The sequence below is a fragment of the Lichenostomus cassidix genome, chromosome 1 (assembly GCF_008360975.1).
Source record: "Lichenostomus cassidix isolate B80296 chromosome 1, HeHo_3.0, whole genome shotgun sequence".
In the NCBI taxonomy this organism is placed as follows: domain Eukaryota; kingdom Metazoa; phylum Chordata; class Aves; order Passeriformes; family Meliphagidae; genus Lichenostomus; species Lichenostomus cassidix.
This window is the reverse complement of record NC_139479.1, coordinates 95183054-95197713: the sequence shown is the minus strand read 5'-3', so window position 1 is coordinate 95197713 and position 14660 is coordinate 95183054. Positions and strand designations below refer to the sequence as shown.

General features: G+C 42.9%; 1 protein-coding gene across 12 annotated transcripts in view; it reads left to right on the top strand.

Moving 5' to 3' along the window:
* SENP7 (SUMO specific peptidase 7) overlaps positions 1-14660 on the top strand; it is a 48424-nt gene that overhangs the window by 8838 nt on the left and 24926 nt on the right. For 7 of the 12 annotated variants that reach the window (XM_085072306.1, XM_085072297.1, XM_085072270.1 and 4 more), the window contains 2 exons: positions 4070-4267; positions 5906-6103. The exons of 2 other annotated variants lie outside the window; for them this stretch is intronic. In XM_085072306.1, the coding sequence (XP_084928432.1) occupies positions 4070-4267; positions 5906-6103 (396 nt within the window). Of the gene's footprint in view, positions 1-4069; positions 4268-5905; positions 6104-13897; positions 14583-14660 lie in introns of those variants that run through there. 3 more of the 12 variants (XM_085072340.1, XM_085072333.1, XM_085072373.1) reach the window with 2 other exon arrangements.

Genomic DNA, 14660 nt, shown 5'->3' with positions numbered 1-14660 from the left:
GTTAAATATGTTTATTTTTATATGTGAGAGACTTTCAAATAGCATTTTTGGGTGTTTCATAAGTTTTACCCAAATTGTTACCTGCACAATAGTGAGGAATGATTTATACTACAAAGAGATTGTAAATATTTCGATATTGGACCCATGCCTTTTCCAGTTCCTTGAAAAAAGATGTGTGTCTAGAGACTAGCTGGAGGCTCTCTGTAAAATAAATTTACTCTCCTGTCTGCAATAAAGTTTGTGCTAAGTGTTCCATTTGAGTACTCAGTGTTTCTCAGTAAGTCAAAATCCACACGGTAACTTCATTGTGTAATAAAACACACTGATTCTAAAGAGGTGGTGTTTGTTGAGCAAGAGTCTGAGAACTGACAAAACTCAGAAGAGGAAAGAGTGAAGTTGTATGCTGCAAGTCTTTCTGATGCAATAGTTTTTATTCCCAGTGAGGAATTTTTCCTTTGCATTGCAAAGCAGGAAATAAGTCTTAATAATAAATTTCTATTAGCTCCTGATATTTGAAAACCAGTCTACTTTATTGATAGGAGCCAATCTCAGATGTGTAGGGAGACATGCTTCATCTAAAGTGTTGCTTCAGGGTTGTTACTGCCTCTTAATTTTAGTCAGAAAGGACAAAGGAGATACATTAGCACAAACCTACCTTCACGTGTTTTTTGGTTTGGTTTTTTTTTTAACTTAAATTCTGGATTACAACATTTAGTAGTCGATTGCTTCTGTCAATTGTGCTGTCATGTGAGGTCGTGGGGGTTTGTAGCAGCAACTGCAGCTTCTCTCACTTGTATTGCTCTGCTCCTAGGCTTGTGAAAGGTGAGTGCCAGGGGGTTTGTCTGTGATCCCAGAGAGGTGCAGGTTAGTTCCCTGGTTAGGGGGGAGGATGGAGACACTACTTAAATAAGATGTGTGTGATTGTTTCAGGTCCTGTGTTTTAAATGTTCAATGAAATACATGTCACGGCTGAATCAGGTAGTGACCCCATAATGGTCAGGTTTTTGTGGCAATCACTCACTTACTTGTCCCTCTTGCCCTGACAAGTGCATTAGGTCAGTAATAACTTCCTAGTCCAGCAAAGCAAGGAGGTTACAGAGATGTTGATGATTGCTGTTTGTTGGTCTCTGACTTCTCATCAGCTGATGAAAGGTCAGGACCTTGAAGCTGGAAGAGAACAATCAGAGGCTTTCCTCATAGCAGAGTGTAGTGAATGCGTCAGTCAGAGTTTCCCATTAATGACAGTGTATCATGTTATTCCTTTGGGCCCTGAAAGGTCAAGGAGCTCCTGAGCTGTGCATATGCTGCGGAAGCTCAGATAGCTGAATACAGTGGCTTTATTCTGTAAACAAAAGACAGATCCCCATCTTGTATGGGAGCTGAGAGAGCAACCCTCAAATAGTATGTGACATCCCACTTCCAAAATATTTCCCAGAACTTGGGTTTATTAGTAAAAAATACAGGCATGAAGATAGTGGTGTAGACAATGAATAGTAATTTAGTCCCAAATGAATCAGTAGCTTCCTGGTCTCATTTTGATCACTTTCTAATACAAATTTGAATGAATTGCAGGCAGCATTTACAGCACTGGTGTGTGTACACAACATGGGCATTGAGAAAGGAACCATATCTAGCAGTTGTGATTATTGTGTGAAATAGAAGTAAAACATTTTCCCCAAAGGGATAGAAACAATAGCTTTTGGTCTTGTGGTTTTGAGTGTGTTGGTTTTGCATGGTCTGGTTTTTGGTAGCGGGGGGGCCACAGAGGTAGCTTCTGTGAGAAGGTGCTAGAAGCTTCCACAATGTCCAGCAGAGCCAATCCCTGATAGAGGAGTTTTGGGAGTCTCCAATCTCACTGCTGCTTGTGAGGTTTGGAACCACATCGGAGAAATTCACGGGGAACTGTCTCCCATGGGAGGCACCCAATGTCAACAGGGGAGGGACTCCTTTCTCTGAGCAGCGGGAGAGCTCAGTGATGAGCTGACTAAACCACCCCACACCCTTTCTCCCTGTGCTGTTGGTGGGGAGGAGGGAGGGGTTGGGGAAAAAAGGTGTCTTTAAAGGCTTATTTTACTTCTCATTATCCTCCTCTGACTCTGTCGGTAATAAATTCACATCGTACTTCTAAGTTGAGCCTGTTTTGCCCTTGGAGTGTTTCCTCCTGGTCCTTGTCTCAACTCATGACCCCTTCATTAAATTTTCTCTCCTCTGCCCAGCTGTGGCAGGGGAGAGCAAGTGAGTGGCTGTCGGGGGTGCCTGGCATTTGGCCAGTGTCAAACCACCACAGTAAGGTAGGATAATTCTTTTTTTGCCTATGAAAAGCAATATGCAACTTGCCAGGAACAGCTAACAGCAGTTCTCATAATACATTTTTTGTTTATTCCATCATTGTGTGCCTGAGTATGTTTTCAATACCTTTGCTTTTGTATTTTTTCTGTTTGGGGAGGTAAATAAGACAGAGTATGGTAGGTACTTGCTTTAGAAACAGAAATAATTGCCTTTGATTTTCCTTCACCAAGATGCCTCCAGTTTTACTGTTGTGCAAGTTACTTGCTGGGTGTGCTGGTGGGACTTGCTTTTAATGTACACTTTGCTTCTTTCTGCTTGACACTTATTTTAATCTTTTGAAATGTCTTTTGCTTGAGTTGCTCACTTTATTCTGTGGACAATTTAACAAGTAGTTTAGGAATCTGTGTCTCAGCCATTGTTTACAGATGTGCAGGCTGGCTTAAGTTTAGATGTTTTCCCTGAATCTATTATACTCCCAATCTTAATGATTTTCAAGAAACACTGCCAGAGGCCATTCTTGTTTTAGAAAGGGCAGCTATTGAAAGCTCTTATACCACTTCTGCTCTGAAGGTTAGGTCGTAACAAGTTCAAAAACTTCAGTCAAAACGTGGTGCCACATAAGAAGTGATGCCTTGGCCTGACACTGACAAGTGTATGCTGTTGACTTCCTCGTTTGTTAAATATTCTTCTCCTTTGCATAGATTTCCAGTGCAAAGCTTGCTTCATGGTGTATGTATGTACTTGGAAATTACAAGATAATTTTTGCTGAAGTACTTGCTTAAAATCTGTTAACCCCATTTAAATCAAGGGAATGAGAAACATTACAAATTCAGTGCTAACAGAGAGTGAACCAAATTATGGAGGAGCCTGGAGTCTGTTAAAGTCTAGCCTGATGTGAGTGTGAGCAAAGCATGTCACCCCTGAATTTTCAACATGGCTAACAAACTATAGGTAGTGAAACTGTGCTTCTGACTCCTTTACCTCCTGCTGTGGACTTTTTCTGTCATTATGCTGTTTAAACACTCAACATTGGAATATTTTCTGTTATCTTTACAAGCATTTTCCAATGCCTGTCATTCTATAAGAAAACTGTCCATATTACTGGCCACATTGCAGAATTAATTCTTTGTGTGAAGACTTCAGTACCAATCTAGCAGAATTACTGAAGTATAGATACTCTTTTAAAGAACTTCAGTTAGGCATTTTTACTGACTTTGTAATTCATAATTCTAAGTAATTTGTTTAGTGAAATAGAATAGAAATAGTTGGAGCTTCTGAAGTGGGAGATTTGTGCTAACTTCCTGACGTTTTTCCCCCCCAGCAAGATCATAATTAATCTGCAATATGGGAACAAACAATATTAATGGTTTTAAAGGTGCCACAAAATACACGCTTGTTTTCATATCCTGCAAATCGTCAAGTGTACAGTTTCAGAATAGCTTGTAAGGCCAAAGTGACACCACTTCCAACATTTTGTGATAACAAGATGCACCAAAATTTCCATTTTGACGTTTATCTCTTCAGAATTGCATATGGATATGTTAGTCATTCATGCTAGAAGAAGAAACATTGAAAGGCTGTCCTGATCAAGAGAAGAGTTTGTGATTCCTCTTCTCCAAAGAAAAGAGCTTTGTAAATTGTCAGGGCAGTGACCTTAATTCTAGTGAAGATGTAAGGTATGATGCAGAGACAGTAAACTCATAGAAAATCCTTGTTGAATTCGTATGTCTTAAAAAGTTCCCAGCACCCTATTATTAATGTATTGTTATATGTATGGCAGGCAACCCAAAGTTATCTTGACGAATGTCCTGAGGACGAAAATAGGAAGAAAATATACACAGGCGCAACCTAAAACTGGTGTTAATTTTTCTGATGCTGGCAGGCTGCAGTCCCATCAAGCACCCTCATCATCTGCTGCCAGCATAAAGATATGGCAGATTTTAAACCCTACTCTCCAAAGTCTTTTTCTGTCTAAAAGGTATGTTGTCTTTGCCTTGTGTCACTAAACAACATAATTTTCCTTGCAGTTATTTCTTCAAGAGAAAGTGTTCTTTATTGTACCACAGCTTCCTTGTTCATAAACTGTATTTTGTCTGACATCACTGAATTCACTTGTACCTGGTTCCTTTTGATAATCATTGAGAGAGGTGGTACCAGGCATGTTCTAGTGGGTTTTTTTCTGACCAAATGGCTTCTAGATGATCCTGTACTGTCAAGACCAATTAATTCTTATTTAGCCATTGGATTCTCAAAATGTTTGGGGTTTTTTTTATTCTCATGAAAAGAATACACTTGAATTTAACTGCAGCCCTTTTCTCAGAGAAGACATCAAGGTGTATTTTCACTGTTACTGCTTTAGACTACTTATGAAAATAGGGAAATTAGCATAAATGATCAGAAGAAAAACATATCAAGTCCGGTTTCTTCTTTGCGCTCCTGGATGCAGTGGTCAGTTGCAGGTATTCAGGGAGAAGTATGGCTAGAGTGGATGTTTTTTTCCTCTGGGTTTTCTTTCTGAGCTTTTAATGATAGACAGCTCAGGGGCTTCCTTTATCGGAGGTTACATCCAGTCTACATGGTTTTCAGTATTAGATATTGCCTCTTAAAGCTGTATCTTAATTGTTTATCCCCTGTGAGTCTCTGCAGTCTTGTCTGGAATGTAGTCTCCTGATTAAAAGCAAATTTAAATCTTGATGCAGGAGGAGATCTGAGTGCTCCCCAGACATCACACAGTCTGTGCTGGAGTGTGCTCTCTGGATGAATACAGACACCAGGAGAATTATGCAGTCAATACCCAAAAGGCAGTGTTGTTCAAAACAGATTAAAAAAGGCCATAGCCTTACAACCTAATCCAAAATAAATTGCAATGGAAGTGGTAGAATTTTAACCCCAGTCTGAGAAATTAAGTGAATAAATCATGGGCTATACAACAAACTTGCTGGCTGCAGTGGCATAGTATGAAGTAAGTTGAGTTGCTGTTACACATCATGTGTGTTCAAGTGGGAGTTGCATCTTCATGTTTCTGCTTCGCTTATTTTTAATGCTTGTCTGTTTTGACACCTGGGGCTGTTTTTCTGGGCCTTGCTATACTGTAGAGTGCCACCTCAGCAGAGTGGAATAAAATCTAAGGCTACCTTTTGTGGACGTGCTACTTTTCTGTCTGTTCACTAAGTGCTTGAGAAAATTTACTCTGTTTTACTGGAGGCTTCTTGTTCACAGGAAAATCAAGATTGATTGTTCCAGAGTTCTGAGAGATGTGTACAGATACTATATGAAAGCTGTTTAGAGATAAACATTTACCAATTTTTAAAGAATACTGCTTGATATGTTAGAGGCAATGCAGTGAGCATTGTATCTGGCTAAGGTAAAATTACATGGCTAGTTTTTCTTACCTGGGTCATATTTTGTGTTTATCTGCTTTCCTTGTATTTTAAGTTTAATGAGTTTTTCGGCATGTTTGTTTGTTTGTTTGCTTTTATGTTTTGGTTTTTACCTCTGAGGGACTAAAGATATTGATGTGTGATTTTCAAGCCTCTAGGATATGTGAATTTAACAAGAAGTTTGATTCTCTAGATTGCAGTGCAGTATTTGTGATTCATTGTTATATATATGGCAGGCAACCCAAAGTTATCTTGACGAACATCCTGAGTACGAAAATTGGAAGAAAGTACATAGACAGTCACCTTATAAATGATGCAAATTTACCTGCTGCTGACAAATTGCAATCGGGCCAACTACCCTCATCAGCTGCTGCCAGCCTGCAGACATGTCAAATATTAAGTTCTCCTCATGAAAGTTCTTTTCTTTCTGAAAGGTATGTTACTCACTGCTGATTTTTCCAGTCTTCCTGAAATGACATCACCTCAAAATGGAAAAGAATTTCCCTGAAACAACTTTTGTGCTGCTCTTGTCTTGAATCAGGAGATCAGTTTCCTGAGTGCAAGTCAAGATGCTTCTCCAATGAGCCATTTTAACATTGTATTTGTTCTGGTTTGCTGGATCTGATGTTAAAACGCTGAAGTTCTTTCTTAGAAGGAGTTTCTGTCTGTTTGCAATAGATCAGTGTTTTGATTTGGGAAGATGCACAGGTAATTCAAACACATCTGAGTTGGTTCTGTAGATAGCAAAATCTTGCTATCCTGTTGGTATTAATATACTCTAGCATGATTTCAAATAACGTCTTTTGCAAAATATCTCCAAATTCTTCTCTGTGATAATTAATTTCTTTTCACATTAACCCACTGGGTGGTCGCAGTATTCCTAACAGGGTGGCTTTGTTTAAAGGCTGTGTGTGTTCTCTTACCACTTAACATCTACTTTTCATCTTTTTTCCTATGTTTAGGCTGACTGAGCATCACAGCTTGACATATAAAACTAGCAGAAATCAGGGGTTAAAATTATATAACATCTGTTCTGGTCTAAGATGGCAGTTGCATTCAAAGTAAGGTGTCTCCTTTTGCCTGTCATGGCTACATCTTCACTCAACAGCAAATTTGCCACAGGAAAAAACAGCAAGAAGTACTGGGGAAGATAGTAGAAAGATGAAGAAGAGAAGAATGACTTTTTTTGTTTTTTGAGGGCAGGAGTAATTAACAGCTCTCAGGGTAAAGTTGAGAAAAGTCATATTCCTTATTCTGATACATTAGCATCTTAGAGAACTGAAATTAATAGCAATTCCTTTTTTTTTCTATTGGGTTGCCCATTGCTGCTTAAATTAACTTGACAAAGCTGCGATTTAAATGAGATATATAGATAGAACAGTTTATGAGGCTGTCTCATTTTAAAGTATCATATTTGTTGCTAATAATTTTCTGTAACTTAAAGCTGACTGAAGTGTGGGAAGTTTGTTTGGATTGTTGTGGGTTTGGTTGTTTTTTTCTTGTTTTGTGTTTGGGTTTTTTGGGTTTGTTTTGTTGCAAAATCTCTAAGACTTTTTTTTAGTATCTGAATTTTTCACTTGGTAAAGTTTTGGGAGATAGCGGGTTTATTGAGACGAAAACGAACTCTTGTATTGTCCCGGGTTAATGATAAGACTCTCTCCTCCGAGAGCGAAGGGCCCCGACACCCCCTCCCCCACCCACAACAGAACCTCTCAGATGAAAGTGAAGAAAAAAACTATTTATTTAACAAAACCACGCAGAGTGCCCTACAAGGCACAGGGGAAGGGGAAAAAACAAGGTGAAAGGCAGTTATTCAACCTGATTAAAAAGTCCTTTTCTCAGACGCAGTCCCTCTCCTCCTCGCCCCACCCGGGGCCGGGTGGAGCTCCCTGGAGAGCTCTGCTGTCCTCTGGCCCTCCTGGCTCTCCGGGTGGCAAAGCAGATCGAAGAGAAGGGGTCTAAACGAGGAAAAAAAGAAGAAGAATGGAAAAAACGGGAACAGAGCTCACTCTGACCCCCGTCCAGCACGCAGTCTCTGCCGGGCGACGAATCCTCTCCCGGAGCGAGGCTTGGAGAAAATGTTTTTAAAACAACCCGCGTTTCTCTCTGCGGCTGGGTGCAGTTAAAGAGACAGGACCACACATTTTTACACATTTTTTTCTTTCTTGGGCATATAAGCCAACGACAGGGGATAAAGGATTATCATATCATCAATCCAAGACATTCCACCCCTTATTCCATAGCGTTGGCTTAAGGCCCACCTTAACATCTTCCAACTTCAAACACACACATATATATATACACATATATACATATATACATATATACATATATACATATATACATATATACATATATACATATATACATATATACATATATACACATAACTATGTACAAATAATGTCACGAACGGTGAACGGTGGTATGTTGCCATCCCAACCTTACATGTGGCCTTCACCCAAAATTAAATTTCCCTGAGGGACACATTGTGTTTTTCCATCTTCCTGCATTATCCACCAAGTACACCCCGGTCCCTGAGCAAAGACAACCCCACGGATGGGTTTGTCTTTATGTGAGGCAGAATCAATCCAGACAGTTTTCCCTAACAAGCCTCTGGCATGTACTGCTGGGACCTTATCTCCATCCACTGTATGTAGAAGCTCAGATTGGGCAGGACCTGCTCGGTTGATGGAGCCTCGGGTATTGACTAACCAGGTGGCCTCTGCTAAATGTCGCTCCCAATTCTTATAAGTTCCCCCACCCAATGCCTTTAGGGTGGTTTTTAACAATCCATTATACCGGTCCACTTTGCCAGCGGCTGGTGCATGATAGGGAATGTGGTACACCCACTCAATGCCATGGTCTCTAGCCCAGTTGTTTATGAGGCTATTTTTAAAATGAGTTCCTTTATCTGACTCAATTCTCTCAGGGGTACCATGCCTCCACAGGACTTGGTTCTCAAGGCCCAGGATGGTGTTACGAGCAGTGGCATGAGGCACAGGGTAGGTTTCCAGCCACCCAGTGGTGGCTTCTACCATTGTGAGCACATAGCGCTTGCCATGGCGGGTTTGAGGCAGTGTGATGTAATCAATCTGCCAGGCCTCTCCATACTTATATTTAGACCACCTTCCACCATACCACAGGGGTTTCACCCGCTTGGCTTGCTTGATGGCAGCACATGTTTCACAGTCATGGATAACTTGAGAGATGCAGTCCATGGTTAGATCCACCCCTCGGTCTCGTGCCCACTTATAGGTGGCATCTCTGCCCTGATGGCCTGAGGCATCATGGGCCCATCGAGCTAAGAATAAATCTCCTTTATGCTGCCAATCCAAGTCTACCTGGGACACCTTTATCTTTGCAGCCTGATCTACCTGTTCGTTGTTTCGGTGTTCCTCATTAGCTTGACTCTTGGGGACATGGGCGTCTACATGGCGGACCTTCACAGGTAGTCTCTCTGCCCGACTAGCGATGTCTTTCCACTCTTCAGCTGCCCAAATTGGTTTCCCCTACGCTGCCAACCAGCCTTCTTCCACTTTTCCAGCCAACCCCACAGAGCATTGGCTACCATCCATGAATCAGTATAAAGGTAGAGCTTTGGCCATTTCTCTCTTTCAGCAATGTCCAGGGCTAACTGAACGGCTTTGAGCTCAGCAAATTGGCTCGATCCCCCCTCTTCTTCCCTAGCTTCTGCAACCCGTCGTGTGGGGCTCCACACAGCTGCTTTCCATTTTCTTTTTGTCCCTACAAGACGACAGGAACCATCGGTGAAAAGAGCGTAGCGTGTTTCATCTGCTGGCAGTTGGTTGTATGGTGGGGCTTCCTCTGCACGGGTCACCTGTTCCAGCTCCTCTTCCTCAGTCAGACTAAAATTTTCACCTTCAGGCCAATTTGTAATTATTTCCAAAATCCCAGGGCGATTCAGATTTCCCATACGGGCACGCTGTGTGATAAGGGCAATCCATTTGCTCCATGTGCCATTGGTGGCATGATGAGTAGAGGGAACCTCTGCTTTAAACATCCACCCCAGCACCGGTAGTCGAGGTGCCAGGAGGAGTTGTGATTCTGTGCCAATTACCTCTGAGGCAGCTTGGACTCCTTCATATGCTGCTAGGATTTCTTTCTCTGTTGGGGTGTAGTTGGCTTCAGACCCTCTGTAACTTCGGCTCCAAAATCCCAGTGGTCGACCGCGGGTCTCACCAGGCACCTTCTGCCAAAGGCTCCAGGACAGGCCATGGCTCCCAGCTGCAGAGTAAAGCACATTCTTTACTTCTGGCCCTGTCCTGACTGGGCCAAGGGCTACTGCATGAGCAATCTCCTGCTTGATCTGGGTGAAGGCTTGCTGCTGTTCAGGGCCCCAATGGAAATCGTTCTTCTTGCGGGTTATGAGGTAGAGAGGACTCACGATCTGGCTGTACTCAGGGATGTGCATTCTCCAAAAGCCTATGGCACCTAGGAAAGCTTGCGTCTCCTTCTTGTTGGCTGGGGGGGACATTGTGATGATTTTATTGATAACCTCAGTAGGAATCTGACGCCGTCCATCTTGCCACTTCACTCCTAGGAACTGGATCTCTTTGGCAGGCCCTTTGACTTTGCTCTTTTTTATAGCGAAACCGGCTTCCAGGAGAATCTGGATTACTTCCTTTCCTTTCTCAAATACTTCTTCTGCTGTGTCCCCCCACACAATGATGTCATCAATGTATTGCAAATGTTCTGGAGCCCCACCCTTTTCCAGTGCAGCCTGGATCAGTCCATGGCAGATGGTGGGACTGTGCTTCCACCCCTGGGGCAATCGGTTCCAGGTGTACTGCACGCCCCTCCAGGTGAAAGCAAACTGAGGTCTGCACTCTGCTGCCAGAGGAATGGAGAAAAATGCATTTGCAATGTCAATAGTAGCATACCACTTTGCTGCCTTGGACTCTAGCTCATACTGGAGCTCCAGCATGTCTGGCACAGCAGCACTCAGAGGTGGAGTCACCTCATTCAAGGCACGTTAGTCCACAGTCAATCTCCATTCTCCTTCAGATTTTCGCACAGGCCAGATGGGGCTGTTAAAGGATGAATGGGTCCTGCTGACCACCCCTTGGCTCTCCAGCTCACGGATTAGTTTGTGAATGGGAATCACGGCATCACGAGTTGTCCGGTACTGTCGGCGGTGCACAATCGAGGTTGCAATTGGTACTTGTTGCTCTTCCCCTTTCAGGAGTCCTACTGCAGATTGGTTCTCTGACAGTCCAGGCAAGGTGTTCAATTGTTTTATGCCCTCTGTCTCCACAGCAGCTATCCCAAATGCCCACTTGAGTCCCTTTGGGTCTTTGAAATATCCATTTCGGAGGAAGTCTATACCCAAAATACATGGAGCCTCTGGGCCAGTCACAATGGAATGTTCTTTCCACTCTCTTCCAGTCAGGCTCACCTCAGCTTTCACGAGGGTCAAGTCTTGTGATCCTCCTGTAACGCCGGAAATAGAAATAGGTTCTGTCCCCACATGTCTCGATGGGATTATCGTGCATTGTGCACCAGTGTCAACTAAAGCCTCGTATTCTTGTGGCTCTGATGTGCCAGGCCACCGAATCCACACTGTCCAAAAAATTCGGTTTTCCCTGGCCTCTACCTGGCTAGAGGCAGGGCCCCACTAACCATGGTGGGTATTTGTGTTAGAGGTTCCTTCAACGGAATCAGACATATTGAGTAGAGCTACTTCCCTTCTGGTGGAGTTCCTTCTCTGAGTCTTGCCCTCCTTCAATTCACGCACTCGTCGTGCCAGGACAGCAGTGGGTTGTCCATCCCACCTGTTCATGTTTTCTCCACTGTCACACAGGAAATACCACAACTCATGTCGAGGGATATATCCAGTTCTCATAGCTGAAGAGCGTCTGCGTGGGGTAGCAGAACCTCTGGTCTGTACTGCTGAGATTTGGAGAAGGCTGTCTTTAATCTCTTTACTGAGTTTCTCATGATTCTTCTCTATCTTATTTTCTAGTTTCTGCAGATTTGTTTCCACAGCTGAGATTCTTGCATTCATTGGGCTATGCACAACATCTGCATACGCTCGGAGTTTCCTTGTCATATCACGCACAGTCTCATGCCCGTCATCTTGCTTCATAATGGCTAAAGCAGAAGCATACCCTGATGGCCCAAGCTTTAGGAGTTTCCGCCACATCACAGGTGTACATTCTATCCTATCTGGGTCTATAATCAGATCTGGGTTTGCTATGTCCTCTGGGAAGACAATTTCTACCACTGCCATTTCTCTCAAGCGTTGAATCCCTTGTTCTATGGTTCTCCACTGGGTTTGTTGCGAATAGAGATCGTCGGGATGTAGGTATCTGTCCCTCGCAGCTCTGATAGCTCGTCTCCAGAGGCTGCTGCAGTCAGGCCCATCTCGTATAGTTTGGTTGATATCTGGGTCACGTGACACAGTCCCTAAATGCCTTGCCTCAGTAGCATCTAGAAGTGTAACATCGCCTGCAGCATCCCAAAGACGGACTAACCAACTAATCACAGATTCATCATCTCGTTGGACATAATCTTTTCTTAGGCTGTGAAGGTCTCTCACATTCATGGATTCAACAATGACCTCTGACTCAGTTGCTGGCCTTGAGGGTCCCTCCCCACTGTCATCTGGGCGATCAGTCTTAAATTGGGCTTTCCTGCTCCTTGTAATAGGAGCAACTGCCATTGGCTTAGGCTCCCTTACTTCCTGTTCTATAATATCTGACAGTGTACGATAAGCATATGCCAGGGCCCAACATATTGCACTGCAGTTGTCTCTGCACTTCTCTTTCAGGTACTTCCCCACCTCAGCTGGTCTCGGGATTTGTCCAGGGGGAAATTCCCAGTCTATTGGATCAGAGAATTTCTTTAAAGTTTTACCTATGTCCTCCCATACTCCACACCATTCAAATTTCCTCACATCTGGATTAGGTGCCTGCTCCTGCTCAGCCCCTCTGGACTTCTCAGCCCTCATTCTGGTAACACTGAACATCATATACACGGAAACTCCTAGGTAAAGCACCTGTACTACCAAGTTAATGGTCTCTTTAACATCCAGGGGAAACTGAATATTCTCAAAAGCTGATATACCAGATTTAAAGGGAAAGAGATGGGTGAGGAGCCAGGAAGCTTCACCCTCTACTTCTCTAACAGGTTGGGTAATATTACTAACAAAACTCCAAAACAGGTTACTAAAACTAGAGGAGGAAACTAACAGAGCATGTACATCTTTAACTGTTTCCCATACCTTCTTACAGATCGTCAGTATCACACACATTACTATAACAAGCCGGAGTCGTGTCCCTGATTGGTGGAAATTATACATTAGGGACAGGATTGCCCCTACCTGTTGGTAGGGAAACAAACCTATGTGCCAAACAGACAGTATTACATCAAACAACCTCCCATCAAACAGCATAGTGACTACTGATGGCTGTAATTCAATACCAAGCGTTTAAAACCAGAATGCAATTATTAGGGTTTTTCCTTCACTTTCTCTAACCCCACAAAAGGTGTAGAACAAGTAATCAAGGCCCCGTAAGTTGGGCGCCAAATATGTCCCGGGTTAATGATAAGACTCTCTCTCCTCCGAGAGCAAAGGGCCCCGACACCCCCTCCCCCACCCACAACAGAACCTCTCAGATGAAAGTGAAGAAAAAACTATTTATTTAACAAAACCACGCAGAGTGCCCTACAAGGCACAGGGGAAGGGGAAAAACAAGGTGAAAGGCAGTTATTCAACCTGAATAAAAAGTCCTTTTCTCAGACGCAGTCCCTCTCCTCCTCGCCCCCCACCCGGGGCCGGGTGGAGCTCCCCGGAGAGCTCTGCTGACCTCTGGCCCTCCTGGGTCTCCGGGTGGCAAAGCAGATCGAAGAGAAGGGGTCCAAACGAGGAAAAAAGAAGAAGAATGGAAAAAAACGGGAACAAAGCTCACTCCGACCCCCGTCCAGCACGCAGTCTCTGCCGAGCGACGAATCCTCCCCCGGAGCGAGGCTTGGGGAAAATGTTTTCAAAAAAACCCGCGTTTCTCTCTGCGGCTGGGTGCAGTTAAAGGGACAGGACCACACATTTTTTTCTTTCTTGGGCATATAAGCCAACGATAGGGGATAAAGGATTATCATATCATCAATCCAAGACATGTATATAACTCTAATCTGAGGATACATCTTGTGTATTTTTTCAGGCTCATATCTGGAGGGCAGCTGTTGAGTTTTGTATTAGGCACAATAATGGTTTGAGCTAGTAATTTTTTTAGTGGTTGTGAACTTAAGTTGCTTTAGATTTGGAGTAGTTCATAGTTTGAATGATTAATATTATGTTCCTGTTATATGGTTTTCTAATATATTGTGTAAAAGGCTTGTAATCAGGAACTAGCATTAGGATGATTTTTTCACCCTTCCCCAGTGACCAGCAAGTTAGTTCAATTTGTAAGAGATTCCATATGGGAATTGTAGAATTTAGGAATTCTTTTAACAAAGTCATGGCTTGGTCCTGGTCACCTGTCTGTAAGTAGTCAATGCATTACATACACTTGGTACTGATTCATTGAGCTCTCTTCTTCCAGAGGAGAATAAAAGCTCCACCCGTGTAAGGGTTATGCATATATATACACAGAGTCATACAGAGAATCTTTTGTACCATCAGGGTAGCTAGAATGCATGCTTTGTATTCCTGGAAATTGTGCTAGCTTTGTACTATGAAAATTTCAGATCTGACTCAAAGAATTGTGTGTCATCAGAACAGGGTAGTAATAAGTTAACTTACCTGTACCAGCTAGAACTTGCTGCCAGCTCCCTCTTTAATTCTTGCTCTTGGTATTACAGAATTGGTGGATTTTGTGTTGCTTTACTGCAACCCAGTGTGAAATGCATTTATTTGAGCACTGACCTGTCAGTATAACTAATGAAGTTAAGGTAGGTTTTAAATGTAAAGAAACTTAGGGTTTTAAAGTGTTTAAAGTATTTATTTCTCGTGACTGTTAAGAAGACTTT